The sequence below is a fragment of the Electrophorus electricus genome, chromosome 12, assembly GCF_013358815.1.
Source record: "Electrophorus electricus isolate fEleEle1 chromosome 12, fEleEle1.pri, whole genome shotgun sequence".
Lineage (NCBI taxonomy): Eukaryota > Metazoa > Chordata > Actinopteri > Gymnotiformes > Gymnotidae > Electrophorus > Electrophorus electricus.
This window is the reverse complement of record NC_049546.1, coordinates 2,789,708-2,814,712: the sequence shown is the minus strand read 5'-3', so window position 1 is coordinate 2,814,712 and position 25,005 is coordinate 2,789,708. Positions and strand designations below refer to the sequence as shown.

At 43.3% G+C, this 25,005-nt stretch overlaps 1 protein-coding gene across 4 annotated transcripts in view; it reads left to right on the top strand.

Annotated features, from left to right (window-relative positions):
• The window catches only part of wt1a (WT1 transcription factor a), a 17,301-nt gene extending 7,921 nt beyond the window's left edge, over nucleotides 1–9,380 (top strand). Inside the window, exons 4-9 of one of the 4 annotated variants that reach the window (XM_027024993.2) lie at nucleotides 2,403–2,486; nucleotides 4,865–4,964; nucleotides 6,589–6,736; nucleotides 7,197–7,286; nucleotides 7,913–7,996; nucleotides 8,261–9,380. In XM_027024993.2, coding sequence (XP_026880794.2) covers nucleotides 2,403–2,486; nucleotides 4,865–4,964; nucleotides 6,589–6,736; nucleotides 7,197–7,286; nucleotides 7,913–7,996; nucleotides 8,261–8,382 — 628 coding nt within the window. In that variant the 3' untranslated portion in view covers nucleotides 8,383–9,380. Of the gene's footprint in view, nucleotides 1–2,402; nucleotides 2,487–4,864; nucleotides 4,965–6,588; nucleotides 6,737–7,196; nucleotides 7,287–7,912; nucleotides 8,006–8,260 lie in introns of all 4 variants that reach the window. The other 3 variants (XM_027024992.2, XM_035531896.1, XM_035531895.1) reach the window with 3 other exon arrangements.
• Nucleotides 9,381–25,005: the final 15,625 nt, after the last annotated feature.

Sequence of the window (25,005 nt, the reverse complement as noted above, 5' to 3'; positions counted from 1 at the left end):
ACTTTTTGTAATATCAAAAATGAAATATTGCTCAGCGTATCAAAACATCAGAGCCAATGAACTGCACAAAACCTCAAACAGCAGGTGATGCAATTGATGGATTTCAGCAAGGGAAACTTAAATTACAACTATACCCACACTGAAATGGGCAGATTTCCCTCAGAGTCTGTTCATAAATTCAGGGTTTCTGCAATGCTGCTCCTGTAGTTCTTGACTTGAGACTGAAAGCCCAGCAACCGACTTACCAAACCATAGTACAGGGCTGCAAAAGCCTTTAACACAACCATATGCAGCTCTCTTATATCCAGCAGTGGATTTTCAGCAGCTTCTCTGGGGGGCTGTGGGCTATAGGCCAAGCGTGCCCTTAGTGCCCAAGAGAACATTCAAATCTATTATAAGGACCCTTTGGGGCTAGTGGGTCCAGGAAGTGCTGGTATTATGAAAATAGTAATGTCCACACTTCTCAAATCTGAAATAATGTGGAGATGCATTTTATGTCCCATTTTAAATTACAGACATTAAAGTCTATAGATTTATTTCATGAGCAGCAAACAAGGCAGGCATTGCAAGCATAGGTATGAGATTTCACATCCACAGGAAAGAAAAGGTAAACAGGGAAGTTCACCTACAGTCACTGGCCTGGACAGGCAGCTATCACAGCCTCTCTTTCATCTTCCAAAGGTCAGGGCGCCACTGAGCATGCCCAGAGCAGAGAGGAAGTGAAGTAGCAAGAACAGGAAAAGAAGTGAAGGTGTGTTTCAGACAGGAAAGGAAATATAACAGATATAAATCACTTGTGTTCATTCAGGTTTCCATGCTGAAAGATTTCAGATAACGGCCTGTTGAGTAGAATAAATGTCCATTTACTAATGGGCATGTATGAAGATCATTTAAAAATATTATATCAAATGTAGGAAATACTGCAAATTATTTCTGTAACATTCTATACATGTCAATGAAATTGGCATCATTCCCAAAGTAGTCAAAAGCTCTCACTCAGCTCTGTTTTTCCACACGAACATGTAAAAGCTTTGGGTGAAATGTGCTGGATTTAGACTTCCGTGCGTCAAGGCCAGGTTTCGACATAAAGGCAGGCGCTACAGCTCAGAAGAGGTCAAGTGCCACATAGCAGAACGTAGCAGATCAAGATAAACTGTCCCTTTCACCACCAACTTCCACTCTTTGACCAGTCCAGAATTCCTTCGCTCCGGTATCTGTTCTCCGAGGGCTTCCCTCAGCAGACCTACAGTGCCTGTACACTAACCGCGAGGCGGAGAAACGGAGCACGACATTCCTCACATGTTTCTCCAGTGTTGTTTTGCAGCTCAGAGGGAACATAAAGGCTCAAAACAACTGGAATGAAGTTGATAAGGGCGCTCCGACCAGGCTCTGCTTTCAGTTCCCAGTTCCCGCTGAGTATGTTGTAATAAACAGACTCATATCTTCGGGAGTTAGAGGCTGCTGGGAAGCCTCAAATCAAAATGCTACAGTGGGCTTTTTTTCCCCCTTTCTAATCAAATGCCTGGTACCAACAGCACAGTATTTACACAGTCTGAAGTCAGAGCTGCTCTTCTGGAGCTGTTTCAAAGTGGCTGAAATAAAAACAAGTCATCTTGTCAAAGCCGGTGCCAAAGACGGAGCATTGTTAGCATGTAAGGCACAAAGAGAAATATTTGAAAATATAATCCAGGTCAGGACTAAATGGTTTCCCTACTACTATGGGGACGCTACACAGATCCACAGCAGGTGATGTAATTAGGTCCCAACGTATCAGCCTTGGTGTCAGTGCCGCGGTTAATATCAAGTTCCATCCAAAAGCTATCCATCATAAGTAAATTTCTGAGCTATCCAAATACCACATCATGAAATACTAAAACCACAATACATGCTGAAGTTTGGAGCACAAGAGATCGCCTGCTGTGTTCCCATGGCGACACCGAACTGGGCTCTGAATCTGCAGGCATGTAGGTGTGCTGTACCTGGTACACAGTTGCCTTACTGGGATGAAACACCGTGAGATTAGTAGTGCCATGGAGAATTCTGAACTATGTGTTTGGAAAAGCACCTGCCAACTTAGAAAACTTATAGTGTACCTGTCAAGCTCTCAATAATATATGGCAAGTTTTGGTCTGATTTGATTAACTGATCACTCTGCTGGTGAAGGCAACCCCCTTTTCTGTGTGTGTGTGTGCGTGTGTGTGTCAGACACATTCATTTGCTGTTACCCAGGATCCCCCTTTCAAAACGTAGGCCATTACTCATTTGCTACATTCTAGGTGCTTTGTCCCCGAGTATGTAAAAAATTTAGTTCACCTTACAAAAAAGGAAAATCCTAAAATTCCTATGTGTTATAGTTTACTTACAGATGGTAGGTTTTTAAATGTTTTTTGTTTGAATTTTAGTAGTGACAATTTATACCAAATGGCATCTCAGCTGGAGTGCATGGCGTGGAACCCTGTTAACACCCTGGCGTCCAGCATTAAGAGGTATGTCAGCCCGACCCACTGCCCTGACAGGAGAAATCCCTCCATGTGAATTATGCCTCATTTCTTTCCCAGTTCAGTCAGGAACAGGAGAGGGTGAATAGGTTGCTCGGCTAAATCACATTTGCATTCACACACACTCTGAGACTACGACAAAAGGACTTATTGTGTTGTGTTTTTTATGGTAGTTTAGATTTTTCGGTGAAGAAAGTTAAAACATTTTTTTTCAACTTCCGAACTTCACTTTGAATATTATGACACCAGAATTTTACAGTGGTCAGCCAAGCCTACAGCAGAAACTGCCATTTGATAAGCAAATTATGAAGTTACTGTCTTATATTAATGAATAACTTCATTCAGCATTCAACCTGTGATGGACAAGATGCATATTTGTGCTTTCCCGAGATGCAAAGTAAATTTTAAGACAAAGTGTTAATTGCACATAACATATATGAGCTCTTTTTCTACACTTCATGACCATATATATTTATATGTATATATATAAACATAAAACTTCTATAAACTACCCGTGCATATGTCAGGCCCCTGCTCCCTCTCTATCTCAGAGCTCAGGGCTGGTGGTGCATCCCCTGTGTTTGGTCTGGCCGGGCCATGATATCCGGCCATATATTTCCCCGTGTGGCACGTTAGCCTTGAGCTGAGTGAGCGCAGAGCTGCAGGGAGGAAGGGAGCAGTGCTGGGGGATCTCTGGAAGTGCACGGCCGCACAATGGGACGCGGCCTCTCCTCCTCCGGGACCTGACCGAGAAATGTGCAGCCGCCATCCTGTCAGGAGAGGAGGCTCTGACCCCGGTCCTGCCGCCCCACGTCCGCCCCACGTCCGCCACGGTAGCCCCGGGTATCAGCTTAGTTTGTGTACTCCCTGATCAGACCTCCCAGGCCTGGGTCTCCTGCTCATGGTACTATCAGAAGCACAGGCGCATCCTAATCTGCCGATGCAAACCTGTCTCAGTGCCGTCTTCCATCTGCCCGTCCGTCCATCTATCCTCGAGCCCGCCTGTCTCGCCGCACGGCCCTGGGACGGCGTGTCTGGCTGTGCAGGCAGTCCGCTCCGTTCGAGCTAGCGCATGAATGAACTGTGAGGAGATTTATCGCAGGATGCTGTTTTGCCCCGTCCTTCAGACTGCCTGCTTTTATGCACATATGGACAAAGAGAGCCTTATAGCTACTGAAGCACTCCACCTTTACTCCCATGCACACGACACACGCTCCTTTACTAACCCTGCAGCCGATGCAGAAGGCGAGCAAGATAACACACTTTATTATTTCAGATATTAAGAAATATCCAAATAACTTTCACAACATGATAACATAACAATAGACACCTCAATCGGTACTGTAAGACAAATACGAGCTTTAATCTGTATTCTGCTGACTATAATGAATCTAAAACAACAATAGCAAAAAGAAGTAACAACAGCTGCAATAAAGCACGACGGCTCTATAGCACGAAAACCATTTACAGCCTGCAAAGCTGAGCACTGTGCCTTGGTTCATTTTGACTCAAATACACAATGTTGGGAAATGCTGGAGCAGAGAGAGAGGGAATCTGTGCAAATCCAGGGTCAAAGAAAGGGCTAGTGCACCACGATGCATGTATAAATTCAGGAGAAAGAGAGAGAGACAGAGACAGAGAGAGACGAGAGAGAGAGGCCCTGGGTCTCCCCCCATACATCTGTCTAACTGGGCCTACTTCGAATTGCTGAGGTGAATATATTGCACTTTGGAGCAGGGAGCAATTTGCCCCAGCGTCAGGAGAAGTTATAGAGATGAGTCTGTGTGCTTTATAGTCAGCCTTGCCCTATATATGTCATCTAAAGGCCGTGCAGTCATATGCAGGGTGAGGGAAGAATGCCAGCTACTCACGCAAATCCTAGAGAGGAAAATTGATGAGGTGTCCGGACAACGGCTTCAGCGGGTGGCAGTCACTGACGTTTAGTTACCTAGTGAACGCTGACATGATGGTCTTTAGCCTTTCAGCACATACTTTACTTCAGTCAGTTGTGTCCATGAGAAAGGGCAGACCCACCAAGTGTCATTTGAAGGTGAGTTTGTGTAAACGGATTCTGACAGCATTGCTGAGGGCACACTTATGTAAAAGTGTCATGAGGTCTGCCATAAGGGAAACCACAGTGCAATGACACAAACATTGGATAGAATATTGATTCGTTGTTTAGTGCTATTGCAATAATCCCAGTCACGTCACATCAGCATAATTGCTCACAGATTCATTTGTATCTTGGCATGTTGTTCTCGCCGTGACTGTTGCCCAAATCCCACCCATGACTGATTAATAACTTTAATGTAACTCACCCGTGGACTAATGATAAGAAAAGTACTGTGTGTCCTCTCCTCACACAGTCACACAGGGGGTTACGAGAATGACCCGAGCACGCCCATGATGTACAGCTGCAGCACCCAGTACCGAATCCACACCCACGGAGTCTTCAGAGGCATCCAGGTCAGTGTTGATCTCTGAACAGGGGCCAGGCCAGACTAGGATACACAGCTTTAGTCTCTGTGTTAATACTGGGCCAAGGTCAGGGCAGGGCAGGGTTTAAGAGTGCATCCAGGCACACACACACACACACACACACACAAACACACACACACACACACACACACACACACACACACACACACTATGACATAGTTTACACAACAGTAACAGCATTGCAATGGAGCAAACTTGAGAGCGTGAGGAGTGATTGAGTAGATGAATGAATGAATGAACCAGCAAGTGAAAGAAACAGCAAATAAAGAAAAAAAATAAAGGATCAGAAATGGTTAAGAGGGCCGTGTGAGAGGAAACAGGAGCCTGCCAGAACGTTTCAGACCTTTAAAAAGCGTTTTAGGATGAAAAGAGTAGGAGAATCACTTTCCAGAGGGGGAAAAATCCATTAGCAATAAAGCTGCAGCTCCATTTGCCAGCACATGCTAATAAATCATTAGGTCTTAATTAATGTCTGTCAGTGGGCTCAAAGCAGTGCTACGGGAGATTCTCCAGACCTCACTGAGAATAGTTTTTTTTTAAACCATCCCCTCAATGTTTCAGAAAGTATTAAGCAGTTGAGCACAAGGTTAAGGCACTGCCTTCTGTGATAAGTATGTCAAACCAGTGAATTACATGAGTCACATGGTGCAGAGCAACAGAATGGCATGGCAGAACACCATGTTGAATACAGAACAGGCTAGATCAGTGGGGGCCTGACAGACCTTACCGTGTACTGGGACAGGCTGGGGGGCCATGGCATTGACAGCTATGTTATCATTCTCAGCCTAGTCGTAAAGCACTTCAGCTATCCACTTATCAATAATGTTGAATACGCGTTCATTACCATGCCAGCGTGTGGAGAATGCTATTACGCTAAGTGCTAGCTAATTAACAGCAGATGGGCTCTAACGGTGGGCAAATGAGGAACAGGGAGGGAAGCACTGGAATAAGGCCTGCCCAACATCCGTGACTAACAGCTCCCATTTGGCGCCTAAATCTGCAGGCATGAGTGAATTCTAGCGATCATTTCACAGCTAATTCCATGATAATGAGCTCTTGGTATGATAACCATTATTTTTTTGGGGTGGGGGTGTGGGTGGGGGGTCTAGGAAACAAGACAACAGTGGAGGCCAGTTTATTTCAGGGTTATGGTGTTGGTGCAGGGGTGGGTATCTCAAGGGCACGTCCCCAAAGTAACATTACTTTGTTCAACTCATGAGCTAATTAGCTCAAATTCAACCAGGTGAACAGGTATCTGATGGTGGGAGGGTCTTATATGAAGGCGGGATGATTGATGGTGGGAGGGGCTAATCTGAAAGCGGGATGATCGATGGTGGGAGGGGCTAATATGAAGTCGGGATGATTGATGGTGGGAGGGGCTAATCTGAAGGCAGGGTGATTGATGGTGGGAGGGGCTAATCTGAAGGCGGGATGATCGATGGTGGGAGGGGCTAATATGAAGTCGGGATGATTGATGGTGGGAGGGGCTAATCTGAAGGCAGGGTGATCGATGGTGGGCGGGGCTAATCTGAAGGCGGGATGACTGATGGTGGGAGGGGCTAATCTGAAGGCGGGTTGACTCTGCTTGTAGGATGTGAGGAGAGTGCCCGGCATCCCACCTGCCATTGTGCGCTCGTCAGAGACTAACGAGAAGCGGCCGTTCATGTGCGCCTATCCCGGCTGCAACAAGCGGTACTTCAAACTCTCCCACTTACAGATGCACAGCCGTAAACACACAGGTACGGAGAGTTTGGGAAAGGGTGGGGCATGCTTTCTTTTGCCATAAAGTTTACAAAGCTCAAAGTGTTCTGTATGGTCCAGTAAAGTTTATCAGCTCTAGTAATGAGGTCAGCCACATGCCTTCAGTTCGTCTGTTCATTACCTGATTAGTCAAATTTAGGTCTGTTGAAAAAGGGGAAACCAGTAAGCAGTACAGAAGAATATAGTGGGCAGGAGTTGACAGTCTCTACTCAGTCCCACTGAGATAAGACCTTCTCTACCATTTTGCTCTGTTCTGGCATCCACTCCAGTGTAGATAATGAGGGCCTGGTTAATATTGACTCCATGGCTCCGCTAGGCTAGGACAAGGCTGTCTAATGCTTGCGTGCAGGTTTGAGACAGTATCAGAGAGAATGTAAACTGCCTAGGTGACCTTGGAGGTCCAAACCGCTTACCGCTCTCACTACGGCCGTGTTGCAGGTGAGAAGCCCTACCAGTGTGACTTCACAGACTGTGGCCGGAGGTTCTCCCGCTCAGACCAGCTGAAGAGGCACCAGAGGAGACACACAGGTCTGCCTCCTCTGTCCTCATCTGCCCTCTACTCCGTTTCCTCCTGCGCCTTCCACTTCTTCACTCTTTCAACCGTTCTTTGCTAAGGGACCAAAGCAGGAACATAGCCAGCTCAGGGATCAAGCCTCAAAGCAATGGTCCATAAAAAATACAAATTGCAAATTATTGAAGTTGAAGTGCACAATGGTTCATTTTCTAAGGCACTTGTTTATACTGTATGTGAGTCAATTACAGCAATAAAAATGACTATTTGCAAACAGTCATATATTAGTGCTACTTAATATATTGTAGGAGAATGACGGAACACAGCACACATCAGCGTCACTGTTTACAATTATGTTACAAAGTGTGTTAAATCTGTGAGAAAGGGTTAGTGTAGAGCTGAAGATGTATTATAATTTCCTGATTCACAGCCCCTTAGCGAAAGTGTTGCTGATGTATTGCTACAAATTAGCATCTAACTGGCAGGGTGCTCTCTCTGACTATCCATTCTGAGATTTAATACTTCTCTCTTAGTCTGGCTCCTCTGAGAACACATTCTCTCCCAGCCTCTATTGTAGCCTACACTCTTTCTCTCTGTGTGTTTGTGTGCGTCTGTGTGTCTACACGTATGTGTGTGCACGTAGGTGTTAAACCTTTCCAGTGTGAGACATGTCAGAGAAAGTTCTCACGGTCAGACCACCTTAAGACTCACACCCGGACTCATACAGGTAAAACAAGTGCGTAAAACTTTTATTTTTTCATATTTTGCTCTTTATTCTCATTTTTCAGTTGTTATCCAAGATCAAGATATCTGGTTAAATTTTTTTCATGGAATTAATATTTAATTGTAATTAATAATTCAGGTAATAATTAATTATCACATTTAATATTTTCAGTTAGAAAATACTTATATGCTTTCTTTTAATACAAAGATTTCGGATTTGATCTCAAATATGAGCTCGTAACCTGTTTCTCTCCTTCTCCACATTCAGGTGAAAAGCCCTTTAATTGCAGGTGGCCAAACTGCCAGAAGAAGTTTGCCAGGTCGGATGAGCTGGTCCGTCACCACAACATGCATCAAAGGAACCTGACCAAACTGCAGCTGTCCATCTGAAGACCGACCAGGACTTCCAGGTGTACGTGAGCAGTGGTGCTGCTCCAGCGCTTGGCTCTTTTATTGTGGCGTCTCATTTGCTCCAAGACACCTAACTGAACTTGTGAAGGGCTTGTGGTGTTTAGTTGATGGGTTGTCTGCAGCGATTCTGTGGCTGGGGTTTGGGCTGGCTTAGGTTCAATTTCACCTTCCCAAATCGCTATCTGACACATAATAAGAATAAACATGAAACTGACCTCAGACCTGTATCACATACCATCCCTCAGGGATGAGGGCATGGAACCGACCCTACTGAGCACAGACTGAGTTCTGACTCTGCAAATGAGAACCGACAGGTAGGAACATCATAACAACAGCACAGCGACATGGTACATTGTGTAGCAGTGTGCTGCGACCCTGAGGCAGTCGATACTGGCTCCAGCTCTTCCGCCAGCACTTCAGAGCTAGCATTCTAACACCTTCCCCAAACAGGAAACAACACACTGCAATTTGCTGTTGAAATGTAAGGTAATAAGTGCACGTTATATTTACAATATTAGCTCTTAGAAATTCTTAGACTAATTTATTACTTTTTTTTTTTTGTAAATTAAAATTGTTTTTAATTGAATGAACAACTCTTTCTCATTTTATTAAACCACATATCTATTGGCCCACTTTGGTATATTTTCTTTTATTTCTGCACCATATTGATCGTATAAATGGTCATGTAGGTATAATCCTCTATGTCCTAGTCTGTGCTGCTTTGTAAATAGCCTCTCTCTTTAATCATAAGTGATTCAGTTTTGAGGAGGTCACACTGGCTATGTGACTACGGTATGTGGTCATGTTGTAAATATTACTGTCAGTCCACAGCTGGAATAAGATTAAAAAAAAAAAAAAAACTTTTTATGGAAAATGTGACTCACATTAGTGAAATGTAAAAACTACTTGGATGGACTTGTTCTTTTTCTTAAACTGTGTGTTTAACTGTATCATATGAGTATATACAGTATGTTATTGATAACCTTTTTTAAATAATTAAACTGTTGACATCATTAGGGATGTGTATGTGTTTGCTTCAGGTCTTGTTCAACCAGTCAGTTACTACTGATACAAGAACAAAACAGAAGTGGTTAAAATGTTACAAACTGCAAACAGACTTTTTTTCCCCCAGTAATCGCTTTTTTTTCAGTAATCACATGGTGTGTGTTTTTACGGTGTGTGTGACGGATGAGGTGTGTGACAGACGGTGTGTGACGTATGGTGTGTGTGACGGCGTGTCTGAAGCCTCGATTTTGACTAGATAAAGAAGAGAAAACTAATTTGGTCCTGCTGTTTAACTCTAGCGCAAACAGTCTGACTAGTGGAGTCACTTTCCATAGAATTATCTTTTGTGGTTTTATAACTTAACTACACTTTCAAGGTCTGAGACGTTTTGGGTCACTGCAAGGGAGTGGCAATATAATAGCTTAATCGTATATCATGCGAATAAGTAGAATTAATAAGTCAGATACACGATAACATCTGAAAAACTATGTTATAGAAGCAGAGTGTGAAATGTCAAATGAAATTCCATGGTGCAGTCATCAAGACGACAGCAGAATCACACTGCAAACCTTGAAAGCCTGAGTCCAGTTATTCAGCTAAGGGAATGTTGGACTAAGAACATGGTGGAGTTGCCCTTGAACACGCACCTACTATGTGTGACTCAGGATCTTTCCCTGCCCTTATCCAATCTGCTGGGAATGTCATGGCCTGCTTAAGGAACACAGGATTATAATATCGAATCTAACAATCAACAACAACAAATTGCTGTCAATCCCTAATTCAGTGTTTTCCTTATCTCTGCTCTTTCAGATTATTTAGCTTCTCTGGGACATGACAAAAATCAAGGCAAAGCAGAAAGTGAAAAATCTAAACTACAGTGTTTCTATTTTAGCATTGTTTTTTCTAGAAAACTCTTTAATGTTCCTCTCAGAAAACTTGTGGAAGAGTTATATCTATGCTATGGCATTATACACATGCAACAAAAGGATCTCTTCAGCAGCTCATGCCACGCATTAAAGCTACACCCTAGGAATATACGGCTATCTGATTGTATTTCATCTTGATCCAGAGCCCAAGCGGGTCACATCCAGCCCTGTTCTTCCTTGAACACTTTGCTTGGCCCCCAGTGCTGTGTAAATTAGCGAGCCTCTCCACCCTATTACTCAGAAAGAAAAGCCCCGCTATATCTCAGGGTGACAGCACTTAATCTCTGTCCCAGAAGTCGGGCTGCCTGGCCTTTGAAGGCGGGGGGGCTGCTTTTTGTAACTCCAGCGCAGGCCACTCGCAGCAATGGACGCTTCGTTCAAACTCGCCACTCAAATTAAGGGAGCTATTGGTCTCAACCTGAAGCAGAAACTGGACATCTTTAAGAAGGACTGGAGGAGGGGATCCGGAGCAGCAGATGAGATGTTAGCACCAAAAACATGGACTGGAATGAGTGTGGTGGCAAAGATTTCCTATGACATGGCTTGTGTTAGGAAGGAGGGGATTGGCTATCACTCCTCAAACTGGTCTTAGAATTACACTCAACATTGTTAATTACTCCTAAATTTAAACCATGTAGCTAATTTAGTTTTTTTTTTTTTTAATGAGGAGACAATGAACTGAGCTTCATATGTAATGAAACTGAACTTATGGAAAGACTGAGGGTTTGGGGGGTTATTACGTTCTGTAAATATATATATGTATGTTTATACGGCGCAGTTTGTAAGCTGTGGAAATTATTTTCAGCAAGGTTAACACAAGATCTACATCACGTCTTATGTAGGGAGACATACAGTGAAAACAGTGATTTGTGTAGCTTGCTGTCTTAAGTCACCTTTCCACCCACCCTGTTTCTTTCCTTTAGTAAGCACAATCAGCAGTAAACTGTCTTACTCTGCCGCTGCAGAAGCTCAGAACAGTCTCTTTCCTTCCACCCACATCTGAGAACAACAGCCTTCAGGTCTGAAGCCTTTACCCTTGGTATTAAGGCATGAGAGCAGAGCAGGCTCGGCAGTGGGAGCACATCTGACAAAGCGCTCCCTGAAAGAAACGTTGGAGAATAACAACTGCAGACGCAATCCGAAAGAGACATATGAATGCTGATTCACTTCAGGGTTTTTCCAAATTTTCATCCTTAAGCCAGTATTCAAAGGTTTTAAAGAACACAGCGTCATCAAAGTTGAAGCCTTGTGCAATCTAACCAGGATGTGTTTCTCAATATTCCAAAATAAAGCTAGGGTTTCTTCCTGTGCACTTAACCATATGACACAGAGGAAGTAAATTCAGAACAATCACTTCATATCCCACAGCGCACAGGACAGACAACCACAGAACAGCAATCTCTGTTAAACCAGCTATAAAACAGTAACCTGGCAGTAACCTGCATATGACTTATTATTGTAGTACTTTTTTGTGATCTTTGTATTCAGTTGATCCCTTATCACATCATATCACTTTTTCTATACAGAGTTGGTAATCCTAGAACTTAATGATGTTAGGTGAGACCTCTCACTTCAGAACATTGCCTTATAATAACTTAAATAATTGGTACCGGATTGATTGATAGTCTAGTCTAACAATCAATCATTAACAAGTACATGATTTGAATTAATGCACCTTGATGTATGTCAATGACATTCTGAAAATCCATATAAATGTATACTAGTGATTTCATGTCACCATGGCAATGTACCATTGGACCACAACCAATAATGCTCAAATGGTACTGACCTAAATAATTATTCTTCATTAGTAGCACAATAGAACCGTATCAGTCATTACTGGGAGTTTCCCTTTGCCAATGTGGGCTTGCTCATTATAGGTTTGGACCTGGATTTCTGTCTAGCCTCTCTGTAGAAAATATGCAAAGAAAACTTGCACTGGGTTGCAAAGAACTGTCCCTGGCTACAGTAATGGCTTTAAGAAAGAACACAAGGGGCCACTCATTCACCTGATTAGATAAGAGAGGGAAGGTCTGATCAGTCTGCGGTACAGCTAGAGGACTAGCAGAGATAACAGGGCGGGGGATCCCGGACCTGATGTGTTGTGTTTAGATGTCTAGATGAGTAGGAGTGTGGCAGTTACAGGATCAGGTGTGGCTCTGACCCTACTGAAAATTTAAGAGTTTAATACACACACACACACACACACACACACACACACACACACACACACACACACACACACACACACACACACACACACACAAATTAGAAATTAGAATAAGGTGACCAAATTATACAGACATCAACACTCGAATTGGTGTGCACTGAGTCAGCGGTTGATGTATATTTAGTATTGAAAAACACTGTGTCCCATCCGGAAAACCAGACCCTGCTTTGGCAAATCCATCCGGAAAACCAGACCCTGCTTTGGCAAATCCATCCGGAAAACCAGACCCTGCTTTGCCAAATCCAGAGCTGCAGAGCAGTGTATGCTGAAGTGATCACCCAGTGGTAGGTTGGCAAAAGAGAGGGGGCATTCATAGGTGGGGTCATGTCACGAGGGGTAACTGTTAACGGCTTTTAGATCATGTTGGATGTCGTGGTACGGAGCCTGTATTCCATCAGGCCACCCTGTCCATTCTGCTTATATGAGCAATGCAAGGAAAAAAACAGCCCGTGCATTGCCACTACCTATACTTGAACACTTTGTTGCTTTAAAGACTTGTAACGGATCTTTAATTAACAGGATAAGACCTTCCTAGTTAAACTTGTAGATACTTTATATAAAAGACGTACAAAGGAGAAAGTTGACTGAGTTCTTCAATATTTTGCCCACGCAAAGTTCTTTAGCATCAATTTCTATGAGCACTAAAACGTCGGACTTAAAAACGACGGAGATAAAATGGCAGCAGTAAAGCACTCCGCACCTCCACAGCCACTAAAACTGACTGGTATAATTAAGTAAACGCAACGTGACGGACATACGGCAACTAACATCCTCCACACCCAGCAGGTTCACACCCAGCAGTAGAGACGGACGAGCAGACAGCAGCACGCTGAGCCTCCGCACGGGCAGTCTCACTGCCATCCCATAATTTATCCCCGCGTGTAAAAGAGGGTAACTAAGTGACCAGCTTTGATTTAAACTGCTTTTAAAATTCCCCCTTTTCTCGAAACATGGTTAGAAGAGGTATCAGATGTCGGGTTGCTGGTATTTCTCAAAGGCAAATTGGCACGTTTAAGTTTTTGAGTCTCTGCTGTTTCATTCCTGGTATCTGCTAAGCTCGCACTAAGATAGTATGATCGGAGCGATCAGACTAAGCCTATTAGTGAGAAGTAACAGATTACACACAGCTACACACATTTTAGATTCTAGGTTACATCACAATAACGTTTCGCAACAACCTGTGTAATAAAGAAAGAAAGCAAAAATAAAAAATAAAAAATAAAACCCAAAAATAAAAAAATCAAGACTCCCTGCGCCTTTGCGTTGGGCTGTAATGATGGAATAGCGCAGAGGTGACGCGCAGGCCATCGGAGAGCTCGCAAATCCTTGAAAATACCTCCGGGACCGCTGTGCCCAAAGTAAATAACCAATATTCGCTTCCTTCAGCACTCCCAGTAGCAGCCAGAGTTCATTACGCGCTGTTTTCATTTGTCAAGGCTAATTTAGGAATAAGTGCAAGTCTTGGTTTAACAGGGTAAACAAGCGCCTTATCTCCATGTTGAAATTCTGATGTATTCGGAAAAGGGATTTCCAAAAGCGTTCCCCAACGTGATAGCATCTTGCGTAAACAACCTATAACGAACAGCAACAAAAGCCAAGGAAGAAAAACGTAGTCCAGAAGGTTAGGATATTAATAACAGTAGCCTACGCATATGTCACTGGTAGGATGTTTGTCTTGAATAAGTTGCTAAGATCCATTTTTACACACACGGTGTATAAAGGTGAAGAAATCCAGCAATACAGAACGCTGCCTAAAGACACTTTACATTTAGTTATAAACTTATAGTTTATAAGATGCACTACCAAACAAATAGCTTGTGTTACTTCTTATTGTCACATTACGCAGCTGGCAACTGTGACTAATTTATGAGTGTATGAGAGAGTAAAAGAGCGAACTAAAGAAATGGAAATAAACAGATTTAAGAAGTGCTTTCAGTGACTCCGTTTGCCTTTTTTAATGGAACTCTTTCCCCCTAGTGGTAAAAACGCCTTTTTTAAAAGGAGAGAAGAATAGTCTATTCTGAGAGTTTGTGTGAATTACTCACGCGCACACACACACACACACACACACACACACACACACACACACACACACACACACACACACACACACACACACACACACACACACACACAAACAGCAGAGGAAATTACCGGTACAGCTTACTACAGTCAGCCACATGAGGAAAGCGAGGAAATGGCGCCCTCTGCTGTTTATTTATTAAAGTAAACACAGAAGGGCATATTTTCTTCGCGCATACAAGCGACTCATTATTAGCTGTCTCCCTGGAATGTAACCGCAGTCCAGCTCCTCTCACGGCTCAGATTGATGATGTAAAGTTCTAGACCTTGGCACAGCCTAAATGAATCACGGTTGTGTTAAAACACCTGGTATTGCACAAACAGCCCATTGTGTGAGCGCAAGAATAACAGCTCATAACATTCCGTTATGTCTGCAACCCTGTTTATTTTAATACATGAAGGGGCACAGATTCATCCTGACCTTGGACTACATTACACTGCAGTGAGGATTCTTCAGAGGACTAGGTTCACTGTGTCTGGAAAAACAGGCTACACCGTTGTACTATGAAAACATACATGGTGCTGAAACGTTTTCATGAACACTGGAGAGCTGTGCTTCTGCTTTCCTTAGCAAGGGCCTGTTGTTAAGCAGAACTGAAGGCTCAGACACAGGGCTTACATTTAGACAGAAGATTCAGGTGGTTTTTGTCTTGTGACCATGTAACATGTTTAATAAAGAGAGATTTACTGTGTACACATGGCCTTATAAATATCATTACAGAACACTGAACAAAGTCCATTTGATTTACTCAGTTTAATTGTGCACAATGGTTCCACAGGAATTGTTGACTTTGACAAATTTGTCAAATCTGTGTTGTTTTAAGTCTAAACTATAAATTAAAGCAAACATGTGATGGGGTCCATGTATTCAACAGTCTCAATCCCCTTTTCACTGTGATGAAGATTCCATTGCACACCCGTATGCGTGTGTGTGTGTCCATCAGATTCCAGGACAGACACACACTCTCACACACATCCCTAGAGGTCAAAGTGCAGTACCACAGGTCAAAGGTCCAGGCAAGCCAGATGGGCCTTGCTTTTTTACTCGATTCAATTATGTCATCACTTAGGGGCCAAGCTCCAAGAATGGGGCAGCAGATGCTCTGTTCCATCTCCACGAGGGGAAGGAACCCTCCATAAATCCAGGGACCATCATATCGCTCCTGACAGTTGCCACCCTCTATCTACTGGCCAGGTGTAGTGAATTCATCAGGATAATGAGGACATCAGGCTATGGATGTTCTCCTGCCATGACCAGCCAGGAAAACTGGCCTGGATCCTACCCTGGATTGAGCATCCACAGCACCTGGATCCTACCCTGGACTGAGCATCCACAGCACCTGGATCCTACCCTGGATTGAGCATCCACAGCACCTGGATCCTACCCTGGACTGAGTATCCACCAACTCACTTTCAGCCTGCCCCCTTCTCCTGCAGTCAGGCACAACAGGAGGCTCCTGCTGTAGATGAGGGGATTCGGAGTTGCGAAGGAGCTGACGTACATATAACTGCAGGAGGCTGTGCAGCTCCACAAGCCCTGTCACACCACCCTGGATATCCTCATATGACCTTCAATTCCACCTGCCCTGCTGGAATGGACAGACCATTCGCAATTAGTTTGCAATCTCCATTCTTAGACTGGTTATCCCTGGTCCACTGGGTGATGCGATCCTTGTGGATGGCACTCATGCCAACTCAGCTTGCATCATTCCCGTTCCCATTCCCACTGTCTGCTGGACTGGGAAGGATATGGCACTAAGGAGAGGTGTTGGGTTCCAGCAGCTGACATCTTGGATCCCATGCTGTGATGGAGACCTTCACTTGAGAAAGTTAAATGTGTGCTCTGGCTGCTGTATCAGGGAGCTGGCTCTTTGGTCCAGTGGTCAGAGCTCACATTTACCTCCTGCCTGTCCTGGGTAGGGTTTCTGCCTTCAGCCGTTGTTATACAATCGTGTCAAAACTTTTCATAACCTGACCATCCTGCTCTGTGTCTTTGGAGTCAGACCTGCCAGCCAGGGTCTCTCTGCTCCTGGTGCCGCCCATCAGAGTGCCTCTCCCAATGCCATGCCCTGCCTGGCGGGCCGCGTTTGAGCTCCGTGGGCCTACTGATCTCCAGCACCACTCTCTCCAACAGCGAGAACTACTTAAGGACTCCGCTCACATACACTCAGTGTGAGGTCGTGTCTGTTTTTGTCTAGCGGTTCTGAGCCTTTGCTTTCCTGCGGTTTTTGGCATTCTGTTATTTTCCTGCCATGTTTTTTGCATGTACTCTTTTGCCTAACAATTTGGGTCTGTTTGTCTCTTCTTTGCTTGCCTCTGGAGTTGACCTGTACTGTCTTTGCTGGATTTGTGCTTAGGATTTACACGTATTACTTTTAAATTTCACAATTTCCAGCATGTCCAGCATCATATTACCTTTCACGGGAAAAAAAAAAGAAAAAAGTTCTTACTGACTGTTCAAGTGTTGTAATTTTCTGTTAGAATTTTAGCCCATCTGTTTAAATATGAACACTGGGAAAACAAATCTTGTTCTCAGTGTAGCCTTTGACACCATAGATTATAAAATATTCTCAGATCATTCTAAAACTGCGTTTGACTCAGGAACAGTAAACTGGTTTATTTTATACTTACAAGGCAGAAACTACTTTGTTAAATGGACAAAAGGTACCTAAGTAGATGTCTATTACCAGTGATGTCCCTCAGTTCTCTTCTTGAGAAACTTATTTGAGTTTATATATGTTTCCCCTTGGCCAAATCCTTCAAGACAATGAGTTATCTTACTAGCCATGAAGTAAGCAAGCCATGGACCCACTATGTCAGTGTCTAGAACATATCACAAGCTGAATGTGCTAAAACCTCCTGCACTTACACAATAAAACAAATAATTATTAAACATATTAAAGAATAAAACAGATTATTTAATATGGAAACAAAGATAAGCGATATGGACTTGCTGCCTATCATTTGTGCCTTTGAATACTGTGCTGGTATCCTTACCAAATGTCCCCGAAATGCATCTGCCAGTTTGCAATAGAAGCAAAAGAATGGAATTCAATTCTTACTTCTGAGTATGTTACTGGCTTAAATTCAAGATACAATTATTCATTTCTAAAATCAATAAATTGTTTAGGGCAAACATTTCAGTTTGATACAATCACACATTATAACCCAAGAGCAAGACTCTCAGATCACTGTACCCTTGATGATTAACCATGTCTATGGGATACACTAAGCACAGAGGAGCAGCATTTAGCTTCTATGCTTTTATACAAGGAGTTGACTATCAGAGAACTTTCCCATACGCAATTTATTACCCTAATTGTAGAGTTTAATTAGCGCTACATTTCTGACCACAGGACCACTGTTGGCTGCATATTTTTGTATGTAGAACCAGTCTCAAGCCAAGAGACTCTGACGCATGTAAAAAAAAAACAAAAAAAAAAACCCCACACCAAGAACCTGCACCACCTGAACACCAGTGACCCCTACCATGTTAGCGTTAATGCCATGTTAAGAATGCTCCGCTACTCCAATCATATCTGACTAGCAGTGGGTCTGTGGTCTGCCTAATGAACTACGAATGCCACAAACAGGCCACAGCCCATGAGTGTACCTTTAAAACATATACCTATGAAGAACTGGGAGGCTTAACCACTACACACTGCATGACAAGGGCCAGGACATATTAAATGTTTTCTTATTTACAAGTGGACATTTCAGTAAAACTATAATTTTCCAAGATGTTCGATTTATATTATTTATGAGCCATTGTTGCTTGTTAATTGTCATTATTCCCAGCACATAAGACAGACAAGGGCCAGATACATATAAGAACTCCTTCAAACTAATTATAAGGAGCAATACTGACAGGCAAGCCACAATAAAACCTTATTTTCAGGATTTAGCCACATGAGGGCAGTGTTAGTCTTTAAGTGGGTTCCAGAGCAAGCAGGACATAGCCCTGCAATGAGCGTAAAGCCACGGCAGAATAAAATATGTATAATGTGTATGGAGTTGTGTGTCTGCGAGTGTGCAGTTCAATAAATAGATTCATTATTTAGCTAAAAAGTCATTTTTTAAACATGACGGAGGTCAGAATGGTGTGCTGAAGCTAGCTTAGCACAAACCCTCTGAATAAAACACCGGCATGCATGTGACCTCTCATTCTTACACTTCCAATCATTCTGTCTTAGACACACACACACACACACACACACACACACACACACACACACACACACACACACACTTCAAAGAGTTTCTTCAAAGAGAGCGAGGCCGTTGTTTTCTTAACCATTGAGTTTACTGGGCTGTGTCCCCACTCCTCCCTGAGCTCGACTTTTCCACACACACACACACACACACACACACACACACACACACACACACACACACACACACACACACACAGGCTTATATATTGACATACAAGACCATTACACAGAGAAGCATCTCTATAGCTATCCTTTAGTTACTGCTGAGAATTGATTCATAGTAGAATTATGCTGACACAACCGAAATGAAGACATTAAAGTAAAAAAAAACAAAAAACCCACAACATCAACAAAAAACAGAAACAAAAAACAAATTAATTATGCTGCTCAGAGATGGGAGTCAAACTGAATCATTTTCTGGTCTCATTTGATGACTGTATATAAGAACTGATCTGAATATTCTATGCAAAAGTGCATACATAAAAGTGATATTTCACCAAGTGGATGCAGGGGAGCCTGGGCAACTGTGTGCTTTGAATAAAGTGAAGCCGCAGGACACCCCAAACTGCAGCACACGTCAGACGACCTTTGTGTTCACGAGTGGAGAGAACAGATCCGCTGTGGCAAAACCCGAACGCAGCATGTTAGCAAGTCAAATGAAGCTGCCGTGCATATGCTAACGACACGTTTGATTTGCTGGCGTCCTGCTCTCAGTATGTAAATGCTCGTGTTTGGTAAGAGTCCCGGTGAGAGACGGGCCACGTGCAGCTGTGCAGAGGCTGCAGGACAAGCATCACTAGTTCTGCCCAAAGGCCCTGAGCCTTTGGACGGCCTCCCAAACGTGCAGCCTGACGACACTCCAAATGCAAACTGCAGGAGCTTGGTTTGTTACACACAGCTGTTTTGGGCCAACATCTGCCCTGCTACTTGACACAAAAGCTTTTTCCCCCCTTTTTGTTCCCTTGGTTCCTTGATGAAAAGCACATTTAACAACACGCTGGTGGCGATGTTCCTTCTTCTCATTATTATTGTTAAGAGTCCTGTCTTCCTAAGCCTAGAGCCACAGGTTGTGGTCCTCTGCCACCCCCAAGGCCCCCCAGTGCTTCTGCTTTAAGCTTTCACATTACAGCATCTCAGCAGAAGCTGCTCAAAATGGGTGGTGGTGTGCTCTTCTTACACAGTTCATCCATCCATCCATCCATCCATCCATCCATCCATCCATCCATCCATCCATCCGTGTATCCTTTCAGCCATCTCTTTATCTCATTGATCCATCTATCATCCCTTTATTGATCTGCCAATTCATTTATCTATCCACCCATTCATCCATTAATGTCTTCATCCATCCTTTTTATACACCTATCCTTTCCTTTATTTATCAATCCACCCATCGATCTATGCATCATCTATTCATCTCTTCATCCACCCATCAATATCCAACCATCCCCTCATAAAACATTCATCCCTTCATCGAAGTAATCATCATTTGGTGGTTGTATTACAAACGGTTGAATCTCAAGCAGTACAAATATTACAATGTAGGTTAAGAGTTTTTCCCAGATGATGCTGAGAATAAATTAAATCTCTGGGTTGTATGTGTGTGAATGTATGTGCGTACAAGTGTGCATATATGTGTGCGTGTGTGTGTCTGTGTATATGTGCATCTGTGTTTAGGAATGTGTATGTGTTTGAGTGTATTTATGTGTGTGTGTGCTAGTGTGTGTGTGTTAGTGTACGACCTGACTCCTGAATGAGATAACTTGCATGATGAGGTGTGTTACATGCCAGGGAAAAGGGCAGCTCTGCTGGAGATTATGGAGAACGATTTTAACCTGGAGATTACGGAGAACGAGTTGGATTATCAGAAGCAGTAGCAGAATGGTTCTCAAACCACTGTCCTGAGGGCTGGAGCCCTTTCTCTACTTCCCCACACCTCCATTCAGCCTTCAATCAGTTATCGAGTTAAGGGATAAAGAGAATACTCTAAAATGTGCCATCTCACCTAATAATGTAATTTGTGTTGATTTAATCTTGGCCTGAGTTAAGGCATTTGTCATGAACTCAATATTTAAAAATTAATAGGGGAACTGGATTATTTAAATTTGGCTATCATACATGGCATGTTAAGAAGTCCGTTAGAGAGAGAACTGACAACTTTAAACATCACAAACTAAAATACATCCTCCAAATAGGAGTTATTGATATTTTGCATTCCTAGTAATGATGACTAGTTAGTGCCTCTGAAGTCTTCTTGAGCCTCACCTCACCTCACCTCCTTAGCAATGAATACAGAAAAAGGCAAGACGGACAGTCACCATCGTCTGCTGTGTTTTAGCAGACCGTGCCAGTACTGACCAGCAGCTGCTGGGTAAACTTCCTCTCAGGAACCGTCCTGTTAACTGTGTAGGTCTGTGTCACCCAAGGCTGCCAATGCCTTTTTTGACATATAGTCCGATCTTGCTGAGGACTCCACACTTATAGCACCCTGTCTGTGTGTGCTCAGTGTCTAGCAATGAGGCTACGATCAGTGGATAATGTCCAAGCGGTTGATAAAGTCTCACTTGTCCTGAGGGCAGTGTGTAATTAACACATCTGACACCGTGCGAAATACACAGGGCTGTTCATTTAGAGATGACCCCTGGGCATTCTTAGTGCCTCATGGGTGTGAGCAGTCAGTGCCGATTGGCCTGCTGGATAGAGGGATAAAGACATGGAATAATGGGGGATGGTGGGTAGTGGAATGCGATCACAGGTAAGTGAAGTATGAGGGAGAGAAAATGAAAGAGGGGAGACCCAGAGGATGAAATGAATGAGAGAGGAACACCCAGACGATGGCCGAAAAGAGAGGGGGGGGGGGGAGGGAGGGAGGGATTTTTATGAAATTGTATGAAAGAGAGAAGGATGAAGAAAAACCAAGGGAAAGAGATCAGAACAAGAAGATAATGGGGAAAACAGAATGTGATGGAAGACAGGACATGCAGGGAAAGAACAAAGGAAGAACAGGAAGGAGGAGGGGAGGAGGGGTAGATTGTGGTGGCTCTCTGTTGAGGTAGTTTGGAATATTAATTAAATGTATTAAACAAACATGGCAGAGGAGTGTTGGTGGGGGCCTCCATCTGCTGTCTCTTCAAAAGGGGGGGGGGATCTCTGAGGAGGAGTCGAGTCTTAGTTTAACTTCAGCAGGACACACACACACACACCCACACACCCACACACACAGACAGATGGGCTCCCCTGTCTCCAGGGAAAGGTCCACAGCTTCCGTCTGCATCAAGACGCTGCTCCCTCCATGAACACACACACAAACACACACACACACACACACACACAAACTCTCTGGGGTTGAAAGCTCTACACATGGGTCCAAGGGCATGATGTGGACTCAATGCAGAATTTGAAATATTTAAGAGCTCACTGTAAAACTGACAGGGAATCTGGATTTCTGATATCTTCATTCTGACATTCTTTATTAGCTTCACTTGCATAAACAAAAACAATGAAATGTCTGGATGACAGGAGAAAGTGAGGAAGGGAGGACCTAACCATTATTTGATCAGTTTCACGTATGACCACTTCCTTCCTGACTTTGCATGTGAAATTGCACAAAACTATGTGTGTGTAGATTTTACAGCCCAAACACCGATTTTCAGGTAAGAAAGTACATTTTTTGGCCAAGTCTATATTGTGATTAGTATTGACACTGCTGATCTTGGAATTATGTAACTTGTATTATATCAAAGAGCAGTCTCTCAGGTAAAACGGGAGGCACTTTGTCTGCACTAATTTCAAACCTCCATGGCTGCACAATGATGTCTTCTTTATCCCCTCTCTTTTCTATACTCCTTTTTTTCCAGCATGCCAAGGGGTGTGCCTGCACTCACACTCAAATCTGCATCACACGAGGTGAGAAATTACTGTGAGAAGTTACGAAAACCTCAGAGATCGAGGATCAAGACAGCTGCCCACTGTGACCATTCACGACAGTCCACAAGTATTCTGTGCCCAGTGGGAGGTTGTGGAGACTAGGGCAGATTTTTATTACTGGACTTATTCTACATGACACAGGCCTACTGTACATCTGACAGGTGCTGATTATTGTTAGACCTAATTAGGAATTGGTTTTTAGTACAGGTATGTTATTTTATGTCTGTTGTGTTGGTATGTACAGGAAGAAAACTTAGGCGCAGTGGTAGCTCAGTGGTTAAAGTATTTGACTTGACTTGCCAGTTCAAGCCCCACCACTGCCAAGTTGCCACTGTTGGGTCCCTTAGCAAGGCCCTTAACCCTCAATTGCTCAAGTTGTATTCAGTCATAATTGTAAGTTGTAATTTACTTTGGATAAAAGCGCCAGCTAAATATTGTATTTGTACCTGTGAATAAGCTTTTCATGGTTTCTGGATAACTGTGTCACAGTCATATGACAAACTATCTTATATGTATGTATTCAGGTACTACTACTATATGTTGAAGTGTTAAACTGATGTAGAAGCACATTTTGTGGTCTAGTCTCAATATGTTAAATTTTAATATTTAAATATTTATTTACTTCTTATAAAAGAGTGAAGGTTGTGGGGCATGTTGAATTCAACTCCATGTATTTGGCATCAATTAATTAATTCCGTGACATAGTCAGAGAAGTTGGAAAGTTTACTATTTGCAGTAGACAAATAAGGATATTCCGTGCCAAAATTAAGGAGCCTCAACCCAAATACTCTGTGATTTGCAGCCATTCCCAATCTCCCCTATTTATAAATGAAATAAACAAATTAGAAAACGTGAGCGCAATATTAAAAATTTTTACAGATCAAACTATATTTGAAGAACTCTGGAATCACCTGAACTTCTCTGCTCTGCTATGTTATGTTGGCAACCTGTGCCTGGCTGCAGAGATGCTTATTATACACTCACTCATTAAATATGACACCCAATGTCAATCCTTTGTTTAGTCATTGAAAAAAAAAAACCCTAGGTGACAGTAAGAAAGATGAACGGCAAGTCCTCGACGGGAAACCTGTGATCTATGTTCACTTCCCACTGAAAGGTAATTATGCTTCATGTCAGATATAATTTTCCTGGGCCTAATTTCAACCCACTGATGGATCTAACAGGGTTTTTTCAAACTCATGGTCCTGTTCATGTCTTTGACTGAATTAGTGTTGTCAAGAGACACGATTGAGGTTTTCTTTCTTCTACACGAGGAAAGGTTAAGATGGAGGCGTTCTTAGCGAGACTTTCTTGTCTTATTTTTAATGGAATGGGTGTTAATTGCAGAACTTATGTCAGCAGCTTGGACCCAGAACCTTCAATGAACTTGTGTACTTTCTGCTTGCAGTGTGGGGCCTGATTCACCTCTCTCATTATCGCTCTTGAAATCAGACCAAGGACCTTAACGTTCAAGACGTCTAATCCGTTTGGGTGAAAGATGCAGAAAGAGGTGGACCTTGTAGGATCACCCGAAACTACACTGAGTTTACGGACTAAGGCCTTGTAAAGCTTAAAAAGCCAGGCTCCCTGAGGCTTGTGCATGCTTTCTGTAGTGGTGATATTAAGAGTGGACAAAGGGAAGGAAAGTAATTACAATACATGTCACACACGGGAGCATGTAAATGCTCTCCACCATTGGCTGTGTTGTCAGTTCATGCCGGAGAGGACACCTCTCAGGAGGGTGGGGGCACAGAAGTTGTTAGTTCTGTTTAAAATTAAACCATACAAAGGCAAGCATTTAGTCGTGTTATCGCATTGGCGTGCCACTTCGTGCAACAGCAGACGCCATTCACTCAGATTTCTTCTGTCTCTCTGCCACACACATGCGGCCGTCCCGAAAGAGGCCCATTACTGCGATCCACGTGCCAGCAGTACGAGCAAACAAGGAAAATGCGCGTGACATGTAATGATACGTGGACGAGATTGAGGGCGCAGCTTGACAGACAGCGCGCGGAATGAATGTTAGAGTAGCGCTAGCCTGCAGTCCAAATTGGTCTGAGAAAACATTACGACGGCTTTATGGAACGCACTGACCGCAAAAACAAATTAAAAAGCGAGGAAAGATCTGTGTCCTATTTCATTCCAACGCATTAAAACGTGGAAAGGAAAAAAAGCATGTTTGTCTGTCTCACCCCGGAATCGGACGCATCACTGGTAAGAA